We start from the raw sequence: 20377 nt of genomic DNA, 5'->3' as shown, positions 1-20377 counted from the left end.
TGGAAGGTTTGAATGGTCAGACCTCTGGCTGTTGGCTTTGCCTTCAGGCCATCTCCGGAGAGAAGAAGCAAAGCTGAACCTCGGGCCACGTAGATGCAATTTTAACCCGAAGAATCGCTTCTGTTCCTCAGATCCCTTGTCATTCTGTGGAGTCTTCGCTTACGTCCAGTCCTGCAGGAGGTTTTTTGTTTTTTTTTTGTTTTTTTTTTGTTTTTTTAATCTCACAAAATTCAAGTCGGCCTTTAAACTTAAGGTAAGCCGGGAACTGTGTCCATCCCGGAATCTAGGATACCCGATTGTCCCTGCAGGGTTCGTTCGGGACCCGAGATCCGTATAGCCTCATCTTGTTTGTTAGATCGGTTTCTTCTGGTCAAGAGTGTGAAACTGCGTGGTCCGGATCAAGCCAGTGTTCTCTTCGTTCCACCTTTGAAGTCCTGAGCTTGCCTGACGTCTGTAAGTTTTCGCCCTGAGCAACTGCAATGTAACATTCCAAGAGGTTAAACCCTTCATCCTACCGGGATGCTCCTCCACCCGGGCTCAGCCGGGCACTGGAAAGGGTGGAGAGACTGGAGTTGTTGAATATCTGGAGTGTTCTTCTCCTAGATAGCCCCACCTCCCTCGGTGAAGACTCTGAAGTCATGTCTACAGGACCTATCCCACCTGCAAGTGAAGAGGGAAGTTTTGTTTCAGCACCCAGTTTTAGGTCCAAACAAAGGAAGATATTACACCTACTTTTGGAGAGAAACACTTCTTTTACCATCCGTTCAGATTTCCCTGAATCTCCGAAAGACAAACTCCACGACTCGGCAAACCTAAGCATTCTGTCGGGGTAAATTTATTTTTAAACAACATTTATTGTTAATTTGGGGGGTGGGAGTGGTTGTGAGCTACCTAAAGTGGGAGTTGGGTGGGTAGTAACCCGAGTGCAGTCTTCTATAAGAGCAGCAAGTTCTTAATCACTGAGCCATCTCTCCTGTCTGTAAATTAATTTTTATTTTTACGCCTTATCTTTGATTTTTATGAACAAGTTTGTTTGCTGAGTTATCCTGTTTCAAGGTCCAGAGTTTGAGTCTCAACTATGATCTTGAACTTTATGACTCTTAAGTCTTGGGCATCCTTTCTATGTAAAAAACAACCAAAGAACATTTTTCTAAATAGGACTTGGTGGAGGCTGAGACAAGGATGATCAACAGGTTCAAGGCCAGCATGGGCTCCTGTTGAATTCCAGGACAACTAGTGGGCTATAGTGTGAGACCCTATTGCAAACAGACAAATAACAAGAAGAAAAAAATTAATTTTCTTTCTTACCAGGAGTAATCTTTTCCTGTAATGTTGGAATCAATGTGCTGTCTAGAAAACATTCTAAAAACTCTATTAGTGTGTCATATGAGTTGTCACTTTAATTGTGTTTGTGTCAGTGATATACTTTAAATTCTGGTCATGCTGTCTTTACACCTCATTAGCAAACAAGTATTGAGAAGGAGTAGAAATTCCAGGGAGAAGTTGAGTTTATGTGTTCAGGGTGAACAGGATAGACAATTGAGGGTTAAGATCCTATTCACTGGGCAAGTGAGACGTAAAGGCACCTGTCACAAAACCTGATGGCCTGAGTTAGGTTCCCTGTCTATTGCAAGTGGTCTTCTGACCTTCACATACCAATATGTGTACACACAATATATAAAATGTAGTAAAAATTCTTAAAAGTATTCTCTTTAGATTCTCATTAAATAGATCCTATCTCAGTATGTTGGTGAAAAGAAAACGAGGCTCGCATTATTGAAATAGAGAAAAATTGGGGGGGGAGGTTCCTTCTCAACCCAGTCTGAGCTGATTTGTTTGGACACTGTTTAGTTTTTTGTGATAGTAATTGAGAGACCCAAATACAGGCCTGAACTCTACCTTTTAAGAGTAATACAGCCTAATGGGAATCTTGATATATTTTTATGTCTCAACAGAGGAACCCCAAAATGTTGCCTTGACCTTTCGAATCTTAGCAGTGGAGAGATGTCTGCCTCTCCGCTTACTACTTCTGCTGACCTTGAGGACAATGGTAGGGGTATAGTCTTTAAAAGAAAGCCTAACTTTTAACCTAAAAATTTATATTTATTAATGTGTTATGTGTATAAATGAGCATTCATGTGTGTGTATGTGCCCTGCATGTGTGCCTGGTGCCCTCAGAAGCCAGAAGAAGAACTAGATCCTCTGGGACTGGGATCACAGACTGCTGTGACCTACCATTGCATGCTGGGTATTGAAGAGCAGCTACCATGTGGATGCTGGGGTTTTTGGAAGGGCAACAAGTGCACCCAACTGCAGAGCCATCTCTTGGTCTGGAGAGATGGCTCCATCTTTAAGGCTAAGGCTTACAACTTAAGGAGAACTAACTTTTCAGAGAGACGATATGGTACTAGGATAGAAATAGAAGATGAGCCGGGTGTGGTGGCACACGCCTTTGATCCCAGCACTCGGGAGGCAGAGGCAGGCGGATTTCTGAGTTCGAGGCCAGCCTGGTCTACAAAATTAAACCCAGGGCTTTGTGCATGCTGGGCAAACTACTACCAAGTAAGCTATATCTCCAGCCTCTGATTCTTCATATCTGATTGCAGGTTCCTTGGATTCATCTGGACCTCTGGATAGACAGTTAACTGGCAAGTAAGTTTTGCTGTTGAATGGTCTGTATGCTGTAGCCTTGCTGTATGAATCACAGGGATGTTATCCTATGTAGACTCTGTACACGCTCAAGTATTTTACTTTGGACATTAGTGGGTTTCAAAGATTCTGACTTGACAGCTTTTAAGCTTTCCAGTTCTAAATAGTGTTGTGAAATCCAGGCTATTTTCACTCAGCATACACGGAAATACCTTGTTTTTACATGAAAAGAAATGGTGCCCTGCACTCACGGTAGGGCTTCTCTTTGCACGTGAGAAGTCCTGTATTTTAGTGGCTAAGGATGCAGGGTGGGAAATGAGACTGTCTGGGTTCTGGTGACAACTTCACTAGCTGGGACCCACAGCTTCTTAATTCATTGGATTGTATTTTCTTTATTCATATGAGGTAACAAAAGTGCTTATTAAGAACAGCTATTGCAAAGATTAGATAAAAATGAGAGGCTGGCCTATATGAGACATTGTCTCAAACAAAACAAAACACCACCCAAACCAAAAATAAAAACATACTCCAAACAGACCCAGGTAACATGGTTTACATTTGTAATCTCAGGACTCAGATGGGAGAGGCATGAGAGTCAGAAGGTCAAGGCCAGCCTTAGGTACATAAAAAGCCTGAGGCCAGCCTGGGCTGTGTGAGACCCTATCTTAATACCACCTCCCACCTCTATCCCCACCCTACCCCCCCTCCCCCCAAAAAAAAAGAAGAAAAACAAAACATGTATCTAGCTCATACGAAACATTTTGTTTGTTGTTACAACCACTGTGGAGTCTCTCCTGGAGATTCTAAAATAGTTAGCTAGTGGGTATACAGAGAGTAAAAACTGATTTGAATGCAACTCTTTCAAACCTTAAATAGCCTATTTTGTACACACTAGGTAGAAATTTGAGAGGGAAGAAGAAATTAAAAAAAAAAAAAAAAGTAAGCCAGGAGTGGGGGGTGCCCTTTGGTGGTAGAATGTTTACCTGGCTTGTACAAGGCTCTAGGTTCCATCCCTAGCACTAAAATTTGAACAGAAGACAAACTCCCATTTGGTGCATGTTTATCTTGTATAGTTATGCTAGTGAATTGAGGGCCTTCCCCCCAGGACACCACTAAGTCTTGGATATCTAGTACCCTGAATATTGTTAGAAGATACATAGAATCGCAAAGACTAGGGCCCCTTGAACAGAAGAAACTGGGGTGCCCCAACCACTGAAGAACCAAACTGAGTATGGGGATTAGCTGATTAGTGCTTGTTTTTGTTTACTCTTCAGGGATTTTCACCAGGACCTTATGAAAGGTATCCCAGTAAGTAGACCTCCATCCCTTTCCCTCCCTCCCTCCTCTGCTCCCTCCCTCCTTTCCTCCCTCCCTCCATCCCTCTCTTCCTTTCTCTTTGTCTTTCTGTTAAGAGAGGGCCTCTTAACTGTGTTTAGCTACCTGGGCTGGTGCAGCCGTTGAACACTGAGACGGAAGCCATGTGCCACCAAGCCTAGATTTTCCTTCCTGACTTTGGTTTGTCTCTCAGGTGGATGGCAGAGGGTTCCACACAGCCGTGTGGCTGTAGCTGTTGGATGCTTTCTGTAGACATGTCTGTCTTTTAGGTACAGCTTCTTTGTAGTACTCCGAATGCTATGAATCATGGCCACAGAAAGAAGATTGCAAAGCGTAGCACATCTGCACATAAAGAAAATGTGAGTGTTACTTCCTAAACTGGGAACTGTCAGCTCTGTTCAGTTTGTTGGTTTAGATCTCAAGTTGCTGCTGCTATCCTGAAAATAACTGTTTGGAGAGCATCACAAACAGTGTGTGAGTGTAGGTTCCTGTAATGGACTGCTGGAAGTCAGTTTTTGCCTTTTCACATGGGTCCAGGGCTGGAATTCAGGACTTTAGGCTTCTTTCCCAGCAAGCACTGTTTACCACTGAACGCTAGCCCTAAATAATTTTACTTTGTAAGAACATACATAACATAATTTGTTCATAAATTCTTTGTGGGTTTTTTTTTTTTTTTTTTTTTTTTTTTTTTGCACTTTTATTGCTAAGGATTGGGTGTAGTCATTGTTCAAACAGCTCTTTCATGTCATTGAGCTATACCCCTGCCTTGTCTTGGATTCCTGAGGATGGAGCAGTATACAGCCCTAGTGCATGCCAGGCAAGCAGCAGCCTACAGCTCACTTTTTGTGTGCTGTTTTTAAGATAGAGTCCATGGGACTGGAGAGATGGCACAGCGGTTAAGAGCACTGGCTGCTCTTCTAGAAGACCTGGGTTCAATTCCCAGCAACCACATGGGAACTCAAAACTGTCTATAATTCACAACCTCACATAGACATACTTGCGGGCAAAACACCAATTTACATTAAGTAACAATAAATAAATTAAAGAAAAAAAATACAGGGTCCAGTTATGCAGGCTTTCCAAGTAGCTAGGATTACAGACCTGCACCAGTAGGCTAAACTTTCGTCTTTCATTCTTTCGGTATTAGGGATTGCATGAAAGGCCTCAGGTATCCTGAGCAAACACTCTGTCACTGGACAATTACATTCAGTGTCTGGCCTCCTTTGGCCTTTTTTTTTCTTTGAGACAGAATTTCATTAAGTTATGACCTTGAACTTGAGGTCCCATGTCAGTCTCTTAGGTGGGATTAACTGTGCACTACTAGCAGGCTCATATTAATTTTTTCTGATTTCTCCTTAGATAAACTCTTGAGGACACTATGGTCCTTTTTATATAAGCCTTACTGACCACTTACTACGATGATTCTTTAATCCGTCCATCTACACTGCTTTTCTAGCCGTCTTCTGTGTCTTCCATCCCTTCAGCTAGATCGGTGTACATGCTAAAGTGGCTATTCTAGTCTCTTTTCTTTCAGATTCATTTGTTTTTATTTTATGGGCGTGAGTGTTTTGCCTGTGTGTGTGTGTGTGTGCACCACATTAGTGCAGTGCCCACAGAGCTGGAAGGGTGGTTAGATTTTCTGCAACTGGAGTTGCAGGTGGTTCTTGGCCACCATGTGGGTGCTGAGAATTGAACCTGAGTCCTCTCTAAGTGCTCTTAACCACGGAGCCCTATCTCTAGTCCCCACTATGCTTTTATTCTTTCCTTATACTAGAGAAGATATGCCTGGTTTTAGGTGTTTATAATCATCTTTTGAAAATTACTACTACCTCTGCCCCTTAATTTTTTTTTCTGTATTTATTTATTATGTGTGTATGTGTGTCTGTGTCTGTGTCTGTGTCTGTGTATCTGTGTGTGTGTTTGTGTGCTCATGTGCCCGTAGAGGTCAAAGGACAACTTATAGAAGTCAGTTTGTTCCTTCTGTTTCTTAGGCCGCCTCAGTTCCAGGGCTCGAACACAAATTGTCAGGCCTTGCGCTGAGTACCTTTGCTAGCTGAGTCATCTTTCTATTCCTATTATTGCCGTTTTAATCTCCCCTTGTAAATCACTCTTTAAAATCTCACAGTCCAGGACTACAGAGGTGGTTCAGTGGTTAAAAGCACTTACTGCTTTTCCAGAGTTGCCAACACCCACATGGCAGCTCCACACCCATCTCATCTGTAAGTCCAGTTCCAGGGGATCGAGTGCCTTCTGGCCTCTGCAGGTACCAGGGGCACGTGTAACACACATATCTATGCAGACAAAACACTCATATACATAAATTAAATACACTTTAAAAATAATAAATACCTACAAATAAAATTGCAGATCCCTTCCCAAGCAAGCTTTCTTTCATCCCCTGTCCTTTTGCTTATGATGATAAAATCCTCCAAAGCAAATCTGTGTGTCAGACATCAAATCCACAGCATTATCTGTATCTTCAGATATGATTTAGTGATTACGTTTCTGTGTTTCAGGAGAGTTATTCATAGTTTGATCAGACGTGATATTTTTGGCAGGCAGCGTTCCTGCTTCTCTCCCTCCAGCTGATTGACGCGGGTCCTTCTTGTGCAGATAAACACCAGTTTAAAGGCATTGGAATGGGAGGCACCTAGGACCCCAAGGTTTCGAAAAATGCCTGGAGGTCCTCTGACTTCTCCTCTGTGTGAGCTGGTGAGTTACTGACTATGATCAAGTGGTGGCTGAAGTATCTTGGGCGACAGGACAACAGCCATGGACTCCTGGTCGTTGACTTTCAATAAGCCACCGCCGTAGCTGAGAAGAGGGTGGGAATAGTAACCGCCAACATGAGGAGCTATGTGCCTTCAGATAGTTTGGGTTGTTTAAACTGCGGGGTGAGAATTCTTCTTAGCCTTTGGTTTCCTCTTCTTTTCTCTTCCTTTCTTTTTGGGGATTTGAGACAAGGTTTCAGGCTATTACATTCCAAGCTGCCCTCAAGCCCACAACAATCCTGCTGTCCCAATCTAGGTGCTAGGTCAACAACGATGTGCCACGGGGCACAGTGTCCATTTCTTTTCTCATTTTTGAAATGAAGTTTTACTGTGCTGCTCAGGGCAGCCTTGAACTCCTTCACTCAGGCTCTCTTCTTCCTCTTCCTCTTCCTCCTCTTCCTCCTCCACCTCCTCCTCTTCTTCCTCCTCCTCCTCCGTCTCCTGAGTCCTGTAGGTTTCTGCCACTACATGCAGCTTCTTTTAAGGGTTGTACAGTTTAACTCTTACATTTATATTGTTGCTAACATGATGTATATGTTCCGAATAAGGTAAGGATTTCTTGTTTTTTTCTATTAATTTAGATTTTAATTTGTTTTTTTCTTTTGTTGAGTTAGCATTTGAGTAGGCAGCTAAGGCTTGCCTCAGACTCCGGATTCTTTTGCTTCAGCCCCTTGATTTGTGGGATCATAGACATATGCTTTCATAGTCAGCCCTAAATAGGTTTTAATCTTGTCAGTATACTTGACAGGAAATGAAGCATCTGGGCAGTCCCATTACTACGGTTCCTAAGCTGAGTCAAAATGTAAAGCTAGAAGACCAAGAAAGGATTTCAGAAGACCCAATGGAGTGTTCCCTGGGAGACCAGGACGCCAAGGTTCAGTGTCATGTTACTTTTCACTTTCCACCTTTGTTTTGCAGTTTACTTACTCCGTGCGTGTGTCTATGGTGTCTACGTTTCTGCGTGTGCATGCACATGCGTGGCATATATGTGGTGGCCAGAGGACAGTTAGTGAAAGTTAGTTCTCTCCTACCTTGTGGGTCCAAGCATCGAACTCTGTCATCAGGCCTCACAAGATGAATCATCTCAGGAGCTTTTGGATGTTTGTCATTGTTTTTGTTTTCTATTTTCTTAAAAAAAAACAGGGTCTCATTAAGTAGTTGTTGACATTGCTGTTTAGCCCAGAGTGGCTTTGAACTGGCAACCTTCCTATCTTAACCTCCTGAATACTAGGACTATAGGTGTGGCATCCTGTGCTACCGTACCAAGTTTTCTTTGTCACTTTGTTTGTTTGTTTGTTTAAGATCAGGTCTCACTCGGAGGTCCAGGCTGACCTGGAAATTACTTGTAGCCAAAGCAGCTCTGGAATTCACTGTAGTAGCCTAAGCTGACTTGAAACTCTTTGAAATCCTCTTCCCTCAGCCTTCCAAGTGCTAGGATTACGGACATGAGCGTCTACATTTGATCTTAAGTAAACGATATTGTTTGTCTATTGTACTAGGGCTGTGACAAAACAAAACAAAAGACAGAGTCTCAGTGGTGATGCATACCTGTAATTCCATTACTTTGTAGGTAGAGGCAGAGGGTTGTGAGTTAAAGGCCAACCTTGAGTACATAATGAGACCTGGTCTCAACAAGGACAATAGGGCTGGAGAGATGGCTCTGCAGTAAAGAGCCCTGGAGGCTCTTTCAGAGGACCATGGTTTGAGTCCAAAAAAAAAATTTTTTTTTCTTAAAAAAAAAAAAAGAAAAAAGAAAGAAAAGAAATTCTTTAGACTCTAAGAGATACCCGACAGACAGTGTCTCATCACCATGAAGAGCATTCTATTACTGAATGAAAAGTTTTGGTCAGTAATTTTAGACACTATCAAAGCAGTGGCTGGAATAACCTAGCAGGTGTCTTCCAAGGCACTTCCCACATCACAGGACACCAGAGATAGTCTCTGAGGTGTTTGGCACTTCTAAGTCGGCTTTGTTTGTTTGAAAATATGGTGGACAAAGATGGCTTTAAATGCATTAGTTTAAATGGAGTAAGTTGTGAAGGGCACCAGGCTGACTGGTGGAGACGTGAGAGGAGCACAAAAGGCAGGGTGGGGGGTGGGGAGCACTGCACTAGCCGCACAACTCACGCCTTATGGCAACTTTAAAGAGTTAGAAATAAGTGACTTGCCAGCTTTGGTGCTTCATGCACATAATTCTAGCACTTGGTCTCTACTAAGGTCTCCTCAAGCTTGAAGTTAGCCACGGTAACAGAGGAATGCCCTGCGTCAACAGAGGCAGATGTGGTGTCATGGAGTTGGGCACTTGGGCTCCAGTTCTTGCCCACTACTAGTGGTAGACTCTTGGCCAGACTACTGCAAACTTCAGTTTTCCCTTTTAAATTAGACAGCTGCCCAGCCCATAAGCATGGGGACCCCAATTCGGGTCCTCGGAACCCACATAAATGCTGGGTGGGTCTACCTTAATCCCAGCTCTAGAAAGGTGAAGCCAGCAGGTGGAGGTTGGAGCACGCTGCCTGGCTAGACAGCCTTGCCAGCACGTTCAGGTGACAGACTCTGCCTTAGTGAACAAGGAGAGGGTGATTGGACAAAACTCATCTACACACATGCACATGGATACATGAACACACATGCAAAGAATAGATAAAATGGAGAACATGATGAACCTTTCATAGAATTGCTGTTCATATGATAAAGTATTAAAAGCAGTTTGTATAACTCCAGCACTCGGGAAGCTGAGGCAAGAGAGTCCAAGTTCAAGGCCAGCCTCCAGCCTCCTCTCTCTCTCTCTCTCTCTCTCTGTGTGTGTGTGTGTCTGTGTGTGGTATGTATGCAAACACAGGGAAGCAGTGTTTGATGAAGTGTTTGTTTAATTTTTATTATAGATCTTGAAGGTTTACATTTTTTGTTTGTGAAATATACCTCAATTAAAATAGAAAAGTTTTTTGCGGGGAGTGACGGCACATGCCTTTAATATCAGCATTTGGGAAGTAGAGGCAGAATGAGCTGGAGTCTGGTCTGGTCTACATAGTGAGTTCCAGCCCAGCCAGGGAGGGATACATGGTGAAACCTTCTCTTCTCCCCACAGCCCCCTAAAAAAAGAAACAAGAAAAACAAAAACTTAGAAAGCAACTTATAATGTTCCACATGCTTTATTATTCTTTAAAGGTTTATCTTATTTTTATTTATATGCTTATGTAAATATCTGTGTAGGCCAGAAGGTTGTGTCAGATGTGATTGTTAGGAACCCAACTCTGGTCCTCTGAAAGAGCAGCAAGTGTTTTTTAACCACTGAGTCATCTTTCCAACCCAACTCTATTATATCAATAATAACTGATGTAAGTAGTAGCAACATTCAATAAGCATGATACTAGTATTGCTGTATTACTACAGCTAAGGACAGTCATAATTGAGAGAAGATTCCTTGGGCTAAAAAGATAGTTCAGTTTGGGCCTGGAGCTACGGTTTAACTGGTAAAGTACTTACTGTGTGCATGGGAACCCACCTCCAGCCTCAGCACCAGATGTGGTAACACTTACAATCCCAGTGCTAAGGAGGCAACCCCGGGAGGCTGGCCAGGCTTGTCTACTCAGCAGGGCCCAGATTTCATTTGGAGACCCTGTTGCAAATAACCAGGTGGATGACTCCTGAGAAATGACACCAGGGTTGACTTCTGACCCACAGCAGCCCTCACACATACAAAGAGAATATGTTTGTACAGGAGGTCCTGAGTTCAATCCCTGGCATGGGCTTGGGAGGGAGAGAAAAGTACATATCTTTGGAGTGTTGAGTGTTATTGTTGTTTTTAAGGCAGAGTCTTAGTATGTAGCCCTGACTGGCCTTAGTATTCTAACTCTAAGTGCTGGAATTGCAAGTGTGTACCAGCATGCCAAGTCTGTGACGTGTCTTGAAACTGTTTTCAGTGTTGGAGTTGAACTCGGGATCTAGTGAATATTAGGTGACTGCTGAGCCCATGAGCTCTACCCCAGTCTATATAATGTTCAGATATGACAGTTTTATATTTAAGTTTTAGGAACTGCCTATTGCAGTATATCATTTTACATTCCCACCATCAATGCACAAAAGTCCCAGTTTCTCCACAGCTTAAAAAAATTATATTTACTTAAAACTTCTTTAGACTTTTGTCTTATTTATATGTGTATGTATTTAATTTTGTGTGTGTGGGGGGGGGCATGTGACATGTATGTGGAGCTCAGAGAACAGTTTTAGGAACCGGTTTTCCCTTCCACATTTATATAGGTTCTGGGAATTGAACTCAGGTCGCCAGGACCCAGCTAGTACCTTATTTACCGAGTCATCTTGCCAGTCCAGGTCTTTACATCTTTAACATGAGAACTGGAAGTAGTGGGAGTTTGTCTTTTCAGGGCTTAAGTCTAAGGAAGATGGTCCCACTCTGTGACATGAACGCCATTCAGATGGAGGAGGAAGAGTCTGGCTCAGAGCTTCTGATTGGTGATTTCTCAAAGGTGCATTTGGCTGGATATACTCTTCCCCTCTCCTCTCCCTCTCCTTCTCCTCTCTTCCTCCTTTCCTTCCCCCTTTTGTGTGTGTGTGTGTGTGTGTGTGTGTGTGTGTGTGTGTGTGTTGGTTAATACAAAAACTTGGTAGAAAGTGATAACATTTATCCCAAACCTTATCAACCAGAAAAAATATTTTTTATATTTATTTCTAGACTTTTCTACACAAATACAAACAAGTGAGTTTTGTATGCTTCACACACACACACACACACACACACACACACACACACACACACACACACACCACGGCAACAACAACAAATCCTCTTACCCCACTGTGGGTCTGTTGAGGTTTTGTGTTTCTCTGTTGCTTTGTATCGTCTCGCTAGGACGAGATACGGTGATAGAGTGTGTTTGTTTTTTAGAGTAAGTGTATGTGTGCATGAGGATGTGTGTGTGTTCGTATCATAACAGAGAAGCAACGCTTGAGGGAGTCGGCTTTCTCCACTCACTATGTGGGTCCTGGGCATTGAACTCAAGTTTTCAGGCTTGCTGGCACGTGCCTCTGTGGTTCTGGTTTTTTTGTTTGTTTGTTTGTTTGTTTGTTTTTTAAATTTTTATTTATTTATTATATGTAAGTACACTGTAGCTGTCTTCAGACACTCCAGAAGAGGGAGTCAGATCTCATTACGGGTGGTTGTGAGCCACCATGTGGTTGCTGGGATTTGAACTCCGGACCTTTGGAAGAGCAGTCGGGTGCTCTTACCCACTGAGCCATCTCACCAGCCCCGTGGTTCTGTTTTTTTACAGATAGTATATTGTAGCTCAGAATCCTCCTGACTACCGGGATTATGGATGTATTTTGATGTGCTTGCACATTTTATCTTCTGGTTTGGGGTGTACGGGGTGCTGTGTGTGCTTTAGTGTGTATATACCTGTGAAAGCCATAGGTCAGCCTTGGACAGTGTCCTCAGGAGCTGTCACCTTGTGTTTTGAGACAGGGGCTCACTGGCACCTAGGACTTGCAGATAAACAAGTCTGGCTGGCCAGCAAGCCCCAAGGATCTTTGTGCCCATGCTTCTCAGCTCTGGGATTACAAATGCATGCCATCCTACCAAACGTAGCTCCTCATAATTACATGATTTCACCAACTGAGCAGTTTACCCGGCCCCATGTTATCATTAACACCAATAGTAAAAAGTCTTGTTTATTTTTATTTTTTAAGCCTTTTTCTTTTTTTTAAAATATTTATATACATATATACACACATATACGCATATTTGAGTGATCTGTCATTGTGCATAACGGAAGAGGGAATCAGATCCCATTTAGATGGTTATGAGCCATTTCTCCAGCCCTATTTTATATTTGTATGTATTTTCCCTGAATATATGTATGGGCAAGTGAGCCATAATGTGGTTGCTGGGAAGTGGACATTGGTCCTTCGGAAAAGCAGCAAGTGCTCTTAACCACTGTGCAAGGTCTCTAGCCCCCCATTTCATCATTAAAGAAATAAGAAAAGATTTAGCCTTGCCTTTAATACAAACACTCAGGAGGCAGAGGCAGGCAGATCTCTGTGAATTCAAGGTCAGGCTGGTCTACAGTGTGAGTTCCAAGACAGCCAAAGTTTCATAGTTTTTTTTTTTTTACTCTCAAAAACCAACAACAAAATATTTTTATTTTATGTGTATGGATGTTGTGCTTGCATGTATGTCTGTACACATCTGTGCAGTGTCGTCAGAGGCCACAAGAGGGTGTCAAATCTACTGGCACTAGAGCTAGAGATAGTTTTGACCCACCACCTGTGTGTGGTATCTGAACCCAGGTCCTCTGGAAGAACAACTAAGTATTCTTAACCACTGCGCTATCTCCGCAGACCCTTATTTCATCATTTTCAATAGCTGTTTATTAGTTAGTTAACTTTTTGGCTACTCATAATTTCTCTACCAATCCCTTCTTGTGGGATAGTCGCTTGGAAAGGACCATATGGGAGGGTTTGTTGGGATGCTATGGGGGGGAATTCCTGCTGTTATTTCAGTTCTCGGGTCTTTCCAGGTGTGTGTGCTGCCAACGGTGCCAGGGAAACACCCGGATCTGAAGTATATCAGCCCAGACACAGTAAGTACAATCTGGAGATGGCCACTGGTTAGATCATATTATCAGCCGCTGGCCTGTGCTCCCAACACCCACTTCAGTCTGTATGTCTTTCACTCTGTCCCTCTGTCCACTCTCATGGGCTCTTACTGGGCTGAAGCTGTATTGAAGGTTTCCTTTGTATCTTTTTTTTTTTTTTTTTTTTTTTTTTTTTTTTTTTTTTTTACAGATCTTGCCTGAGTTTATTTGTAAGAACAGCATAGGACACTGGTCATCTGCAAATAGTGTGCGGGGAGGTGTGTCACAGCAGCCCGTCTGTCTTTACACTGGCAGGAGCCTTTTCTATGGGGCCTTCACAGGGGCCTGGGCACCTTTGGGGGCCTGAGCACCTTTGGGAGCCTGGGCTGGAGTTGAAGCCTGGGCCTTAGCTGGAGCTTTGGCCCCTGCCTTGGTTTGGACCTTGGGCTTCGGTTGGCAGAGCCTCTGACCCTTGGCCATGTAGCTTCGAATCCGCTTCCCAAGCTTAGGGTGAGCGATAAAAGCCAGCCGCTTGAGTTTGGGGCCTTTTGGCATCTTGGGCTTGATGGCCTGAGGCTTCACCAGGGCCTTGATGGCCTCTGCGTGCACACTCACTGCCTTTGCATTGCTGGCCTGCATCTTCTCCAGGCCTTTCTTGTTGTGCTTCTTGGCAAAGCGCATGTTCCTCAGAAACTTGGGGTCAACCCCCTTAAGAGATTCGTATCTTTGCGACCGGGGTTTCTTGATGCCATTTCTGTGCCATTTGCGGGACTGGTTGTGTGTGGTGTGGTTCTTGGACTTGGCCATGTCTGCACGGTAACCCGCGGCCCCCGCAGCGCCTGAGACCGGAAGAGCTCCTTTGTATCTTTACTTTTCTTTTTCTTTTTTCTTTTTTGAGACAGGGTTTCTCTGTGTAGCCCTGGCTGTCCTGGAACTCACTCTGTAGACCAAGCTGGTCTTGATCTCAAAGATCTGCCTGCCTCTGCCTCCCAAATACTGGGCTTAAAGGTGTGTGCCACCACTGCTCAGCTCTAATTTCTGTCTTTTTAAATTTTTTACTTAAGGGGCTGAAGAGATGGATAAGCAGTTAAAAGCACCGGATGCTTGTCCAGAGGTCCTGAGTTCAGTTCCCAGCAACCCCATGGTGGCTCATAACCATCTGTAATGGGATCTGATGTCTTCCTCTGACATGCAGGTGTACATGCAGATAGAGCACTCATATACATAAAATAAATAAGCCTTTAAATTTTTTTTTTTAGTTAGACAAATGATGTATTATTATAAAGTAGAGAAGAGAAGGAAAACATAAAAAGAAGAAAAAAAAATCACTCAGTTGGGGTCTTAAAGCAGCCATGATTAATTCTCTCTCTCTCTCTCTCTCTCTCTCTCTCTCTCTCACATACACACACACACACACACACACACAAGATGACTCTCTTGAGACAGTGTCTGATTCTCCTTTATCTTGACTGGTTGTAAATCACTATGTATTTGAGATGAGATGACTAATGACCTCAGATTTCTGAGCCTTTTGCCTGGACTTCCTGAGTGCTGGGATTACAAGCAGGTCCCACCACACCTGGTATAAGGAGAGCTGGCAGTGTTGCAGGGTAGAGGAAACAGGCTTAGTGTATGCACTGTACCACCTAAGGTACTCCAGCCTCCTACATTCCTCTTTCAGACAGGATCTGGCCTGGAACTTACAGTGTAGACCAGACTGGCCGTGATTATAGAGATCCACCTACCCAGTTTATAAAGAATAGAGTAACGGGGAACTTGGAGTGTTGCAGTTAATTTGGTGAGATCATTGTAAGAAGCCAAAGTGAGGCCAGCCAGGGCTGCATAGTAAGACCGAGTGTTAAGAAAAAAAAAGAAAAAAAAAAAAAGGTCAGGTGGTGGTGGCGGCACATACCTCTAATTCCAGTTCTTGGGAGACAGAGGATGGCAGATTCTGTGAGTTTGAGGCCAGCATGGTCTATGGAACAGAACCAGACAACCAGAGCTACACATAGAAATCCTGTCTCAAAAAACAAAAAGCAAACAGACAAAAATCTATGTTATTTTAATGGCTGTGTAATCTGTTATACCAGAATATACAATTTGTTTAACTAAATCCCCCTTAATGGATGTTTGAGTTGTTTGTAATATTTCAGAATCCTAGACAATGCTAAGATAATTATCAATTTGTGTGCTTTTACTTAAGGTGTTAGAAGAAATTGGGGATAGTGGTACATGCTTATAATCCCAGCAGTTAGGAGTTAGGGCCGGGAGGATCAAGAGTTCGGAGCTATCCTCTGGTACATAGTGAGTTTGAGGTCAGCCTGGGCTACTTAAGACTTTATCTCACAAAACAAAGATTTCAAGTATAATTCCATGTATTTTGTATGTATTTACAAAGTTCTCTATAGAAAGGCTGGACCAGTTTATTCTTCGGGATGTCCTCTTACATTGGGTTGTTTAACCACTAATACTTCTGCTACTGCTCTACTCCTTAGCTGCCTCGTTGGTCATGCCTTCCTCTGGATAGATAACCTCGGTATCAGCCATTTGGGTCCTCCCTCTACACAGGCCATCTTCATCTCACACTCGTATGTGGGATTAGGCTTCATCCATGTGCCGTGTTGCAAATACAGGCTACACTTGGAGGTTCTGCATATAGTACAATAATGGGAATATGCAGAAAGGAGCTGTGTGGCTCCTCTCTCAGAGCAACAGTGATCGATCGGGATATTTAATCATTCTTTGTGTGCAGGTGGCTGCTTTGCTGTCTGGAAAGTTCCAGAGTGTGATCGAGAGGTTTTATATCATTGATTGCCGCTATCCGTATGAGTACCTGGGAGGCCACATCCTGGTGAGATTACATCGTGAGCACTGGGAAAGGAGAGGCTGCGGATTCGCTTTTACTGAGAAGAGTGTGGGCAAAGGGTCCTGTGAGCTCCAGCGCTAGGCCAGAGATGATACATTTGGATCCCATCAAAGGAAGTCCTTATTCCCACTGTAACCCTGTGTACCTTGAGCAGTCCCTTTCCCTCCTTGACGGTCTCCCTCCTTCCTGTGCGAGCCTAGGAACCCTAAAAACCATCCGGGAACCAGGTAGCACTTTGCAACCATTTAATGTTCACAGACAGTTCTCATAGTTTATCCCGTACCCTGGGTGGCTCAGTTCTGTGAATATTTATTGAGCAGCTACATAGCAAAGTCTGTGCCAAGCCCTGGAGTAGATACAGAGGGAGGCTTAGGTTCCCACCCCGGAACTCCTTGTTGCTTGGTTTTTCTGGCCTCAATGTCCCAGAAAAGTATACCAGTCATTCCCGAGTACTGACTGTACACAAGCCCTTGAGGAATACTTGCTAACATTCTTCTCTGCAGGGAGCCTTAAACCTGCACAGTCAGAAGGAACTGCATGAGTTCTTTCTGAGGAAGCCTGTTGTTCCTCTGGATATCCAGAAAAGAGTCATCATTGTGTTCCTCTGTGAATTCTCCTCCGAGAGAGGCCCTCGAATGTGAGTGTCTGCATGAGTTGAAGCCGGGGATGGAAACGGATCTTGAGTGAGACGTGGCACACCTGTTTGGACAGAGATGAACCTAAATGAATGCCTGCCACTGCAGTTCCATGAGCATTAGGGTGATCGAAGGAAGGTGTTCTTACAGTTCAAAAGAATTGGGCATTGGCAATGTAACTCCGCTGGCAGAGTACTTGCCTAGAATATTTAGTCCTTGGGCTTGATCCCCAATATTGCATAAAGCTGGGCGTAATTATACATCCCTATGATCCCAACACAGAAAAGTAAGGGAGTCGTGGTGTGTCAGGGATACACAAGCAGGAAGATCAGAAATTTAAGGTTCTAAATCAGTCTGAGCTAGAGATCCTGTCTCAAAAAAAAAAAAAAGATCCAGACATGGTGGTCCATGCCGATAATCCCAGCCCTTAGGAGTCAGAGGCAGATAGATAACTGAGTTTGAGACCAGCCTGGTCTACATAGTGAGACCCTGTTTCAAAAACAAAACAAAACAAAACAAAACAATGAAAAACCCATGTAAAACACACACACACACACACAAAGGGATTTGGGGATGAAGCTTCAATAGAGGAAAGGGAAGAGTGTCACTGGACCTTGGTTGGTAAACATGGTGAGAGCCTGTGTGTATTGGGGTGGGGGTGGCTGTGGATTAAACCTGGGTCTTCTGCCAGGTGGTGGTGGCGCACGCCTTTAGTCTCAGCACTTGGGAGGCAGAGGCAGTCAGATTTCTGAGTTCAAGGCCAGCCTGGTCTACAGAGTGAGTTCTAGGACAGCCAGGGCTACACAGAGAAACCCAGTCTCGAAAAAACCAAAACCACACCAAAACAAAACAAAACACAAAACCCTGGGTCTTCTGTGTACTACATGGTACTCTACCACTGAGCTACGTCCCAACACTGGAGGTCCTCCGGGGCAGTTACTCATAGTGTGTTCTTCCCTCCCTCCCACTGAAGGACCATAGAGTCCTGGCCTTGCTTCCTCCATCCAACCCATCTCTGTGTTTTCTTTACAGGTGCCGTTCTCTGAGAGAAAAAGACAGGGCTCTGAACCAGTATCCGGCATTATATTACCCTGAGCTATATATCCTCAAAGGGGGCTACAGAGATTTCTTTCCAGAGTATATGGTAAAAGGATGTGGAAGATCTCAGACATGGTGGGAGGGGTGCTCCAACTCAGCTTTAGCATAGTCTCCAGGGATGTAAAGCAGTCTAGGAGAAAACGGGTTTCTCAGACCCAGGGAGCAGTATCTCTTCTCTGTAGTAGGCAGGGCTCAGGAGTCTGAGAAACCTTTGTCTCGTACCTTTCAGGAGCTGTGTGACCCACAGAGCTACTGTCCCATGCTTCACCAGGACCACCAGGCTGAGCTGCTGAGCTGGCGAAGCCAGAGCAAGGCCCAGGAAGGGGAGCGGCAGCTGCAGGGACAGATTGCCCTCCTGGTGAAGGGTGCGAGCCCACAATAGTGACTATGACGGTGGCAGTGAAGACACTACAGACCCTGGACAGAAGGAGTCATCTTCCATGTCGCTAATCCCGTGATTATGTCTGCAAACATGGGCAGAGCCAGGCAGGCTGTAAATAAATGCCTTTCGTCCTAGCACTAAGGAGGCAAAGGCAGGAGGATCTTTGAGTTTGAGGCCAGCCTGGTCTACATGTGACCTTGTCTCAAAAACAAAACAAACAAAATAAAACAAAACCCATTAAACCAAAACCTCTAGATGTCTCTAAGCCTGTCGTGCTGATGAAGTGCCCCTCCTGAGGCTGGGCGTGGTTTCCGTGAGCTGCTGGCTGTTCTAGATGATGAGCATTGTGTTTGAGAGTTCAGAGTTCTAGCCCCAGTCTCCCATATCTTGCCACAAGCAGCAGCTCTGCACAGGCTTCTGGTTTTCTGAGAACATGGCTTACCCTCTATGTATTTTCTTCCCTTTCTCAGCCTCTTTACTCAAATGGGAAAGTAAAATCGAAGTGACTTGGAACCCAGGCTCTTCCTGGAGGATCTGCATAAGGAGAATTGTCTTGAGAGGAGGCTCCTTTAAGGGCTTGCCTGTCACAGGAGCACTGAGTCAGAGCTTGCACACCATAAACAGTTAAGAAATACAGTCAGGCTGGGGAGGTGCCTCATTGGGTGAGTAAGACGGTTGCACGAGGCTCTGAGTTCCAAACCTAGGGAGCTAATAGGACACTGGCCACTCTACTGTGCCTCTGTAATCGTGGTAATCCTCACCATGAGAAGAGAGGTGGGGACAGAAGCCATGGAAGCTCTCAGGCCAGCTAATATGGCATACAGAAGAGACTGTCTAAAGTTAGAAGATGAAGGCCAACACCTGACCTTACACACACACACACACACACACACACAAACACAGATCTGTGAGACCTCATGTATAGCCTGATAATGCCAAAGTTCTTTTCTTTAGTTTTCAAGCTTTAGACCCTCAGCGTCATATGAATCTGCTTAAAATTAAAAAAAAAAAAAGATGGTGCCTGCTTTCAGCAGCATTTACACTAAAGGTGGAACAAAAGCATGACCCCTGCAAGGATGGTCCGCAGATTCGTTAAAGCATGTGTGTGCATGTGCTGTCTGTGTGTGTGCGTGTGCTGTGTGTGTGTGTGTGTGTGTGTGTGTGTGCTCTGTGTGTGTGTGTGTGTGTGTGTGCTCTGTGTGTGTGTGTGCATGTGCTGTGTGTGTGTGTGTGTGTGCTGTGTGTGTGTGTGTGTGCATGTGCTCTGTGCGTGTGCTCTGTGCGTGTGTGTGTGTGTGCGTGTGTGTGTGTGTGTGTGTGTGTGTGTATTTAAGTCATGACTCTTCATTTTAAGCCAGAACTGAGGTTCTGAGTTTTAAAACTTTCTGCCAAGTGTAAAATAAGTGCTATACTGAGTACTTGGTGAGTCAGACCCAGGAGAGCTGGGGTTCAAGATCACACTCAGCTCCCTGCCAGTGCAAAGCCAGCCTCAGCTACATGAGACCCTGTCTTACAAAATAAAATCAAAATCTTCCCTTTGGAGGCTGGAGAGAGGGTTCAGCGGTTGGGAGACTGCTCTTCCAGAGATCCTGAGTTCAATTCCCAACAACCACATGTTGGCTCACAACCATCTGTAGTGAGATCTGATGCCCTCTTCTGGTGTGTCTGAAGACAGCTACAGTGTACTTATATATAATAAGTAAATCTTTTTAAAAAAAGAAAACTTCCCTTTTCAGGTAATTTGATGTACCTTGGGCATAGTAACAACTGCTCTGGCCCTAAGGCTAAGTTTCAACTGTATTCTTGAGCTGGACTTAGTGCTACGTGTTTGTATCTCTAAACGGTCAAGGCAGGACCATGCTGATTGATTGGTCTCCAACCTGGAACAAATGTCCTGGGTTTAAGACATAACGGTGAGCGGGCGTGGTGGTGCACGCCTTTAATCCCAGCACTCGGGAGGCAGAGGCAGGTGGATTTCTGAGTTCGAGGCCAGCCTGGTCTACAAAGTGAGTTCCAGGACAGCTAGGACTACAGAGAAACCCTGTCTTGAA

General features: G+C 44.2%; 1 protein-coding gene and 1 pseudogene across 3 annotated transcripts; one reads left to right on the top strand and one right to left on the bottom strand.

Annotated features, from left to right (window-relative positions):
- The first annotated feature begins 2 nt into the window (after window positions 1-2).
- Window positions 3-18574, top strand: Cdc25c (cell division cycle 25C). Of its 3 annotated transcripts, NM_009860.3 has the most exons (15): window positions 34-253; window positions 356-453; window positions 604-829; window positions 1956-2050; window positions 2607-2652; window positions 3924-3957; window positions 4254-4343; window positions 6598-6696; window positions 7504-7629; window positions 11138-11239; window positions 13289-13351; window positions 16098-16196; window positions 16715-16848; window positions 17879-17990; window positions 18174-18574. In NM_009860.3, the coding sequence occupies exons 3-15, from the start codon at window positions 639-641 to the stop codon at window positions 18324-18326; spliced, it is 1344 nt and encodes a 447-aa protein (NP_033990.2). In that variant the 5' UTR covers window positions 34-253; window positions 356-453; window positions 604-638; the 3' UTR covers window positions 18327-18574. The 3 variants fall into 3 exon arrangements, with proteins under 3 accessions (XP_006525614.1, NP_033990.2, XP_011245121.1); XM_006525551.3 differs by lacking the exons at window positions 6598-6696; window positions 7504-7629 and having other exon boundaries at window positions 3-253; XM_011246819.1 differs by lacking the exons at window positions 34-253; window positions 356-453; window positions 604-829; ... (2 more) ...; window positions 3924-3957; window positions 4254-4343 and having other exon boundaries at window positions 6607-6696; window positions 7492-7629.
- On the bottom strand, window positions 13553-14199 carry Gm3550 (predicted gene 3550; annotated as a pseudogene).
- Window positions 18575-20377: the final 1803 nt, after the last annotated feature.

This window comes from Mus musculus, chromosome 18 (assembly GCF_000001635.26).
Source record: "Mus musculus strain C57BL/6J chromosome 18, GRCm38.p6 C57BL/6J".
Lineage (NCBI taxonomy): Eukaryota > Metazoa > Chordata > Mammalia > Rodentia > Muridae > Mus > Mus musculus.
This window is presented reverse-complemented; position numbering and strand designations above follow the sequence as displayed.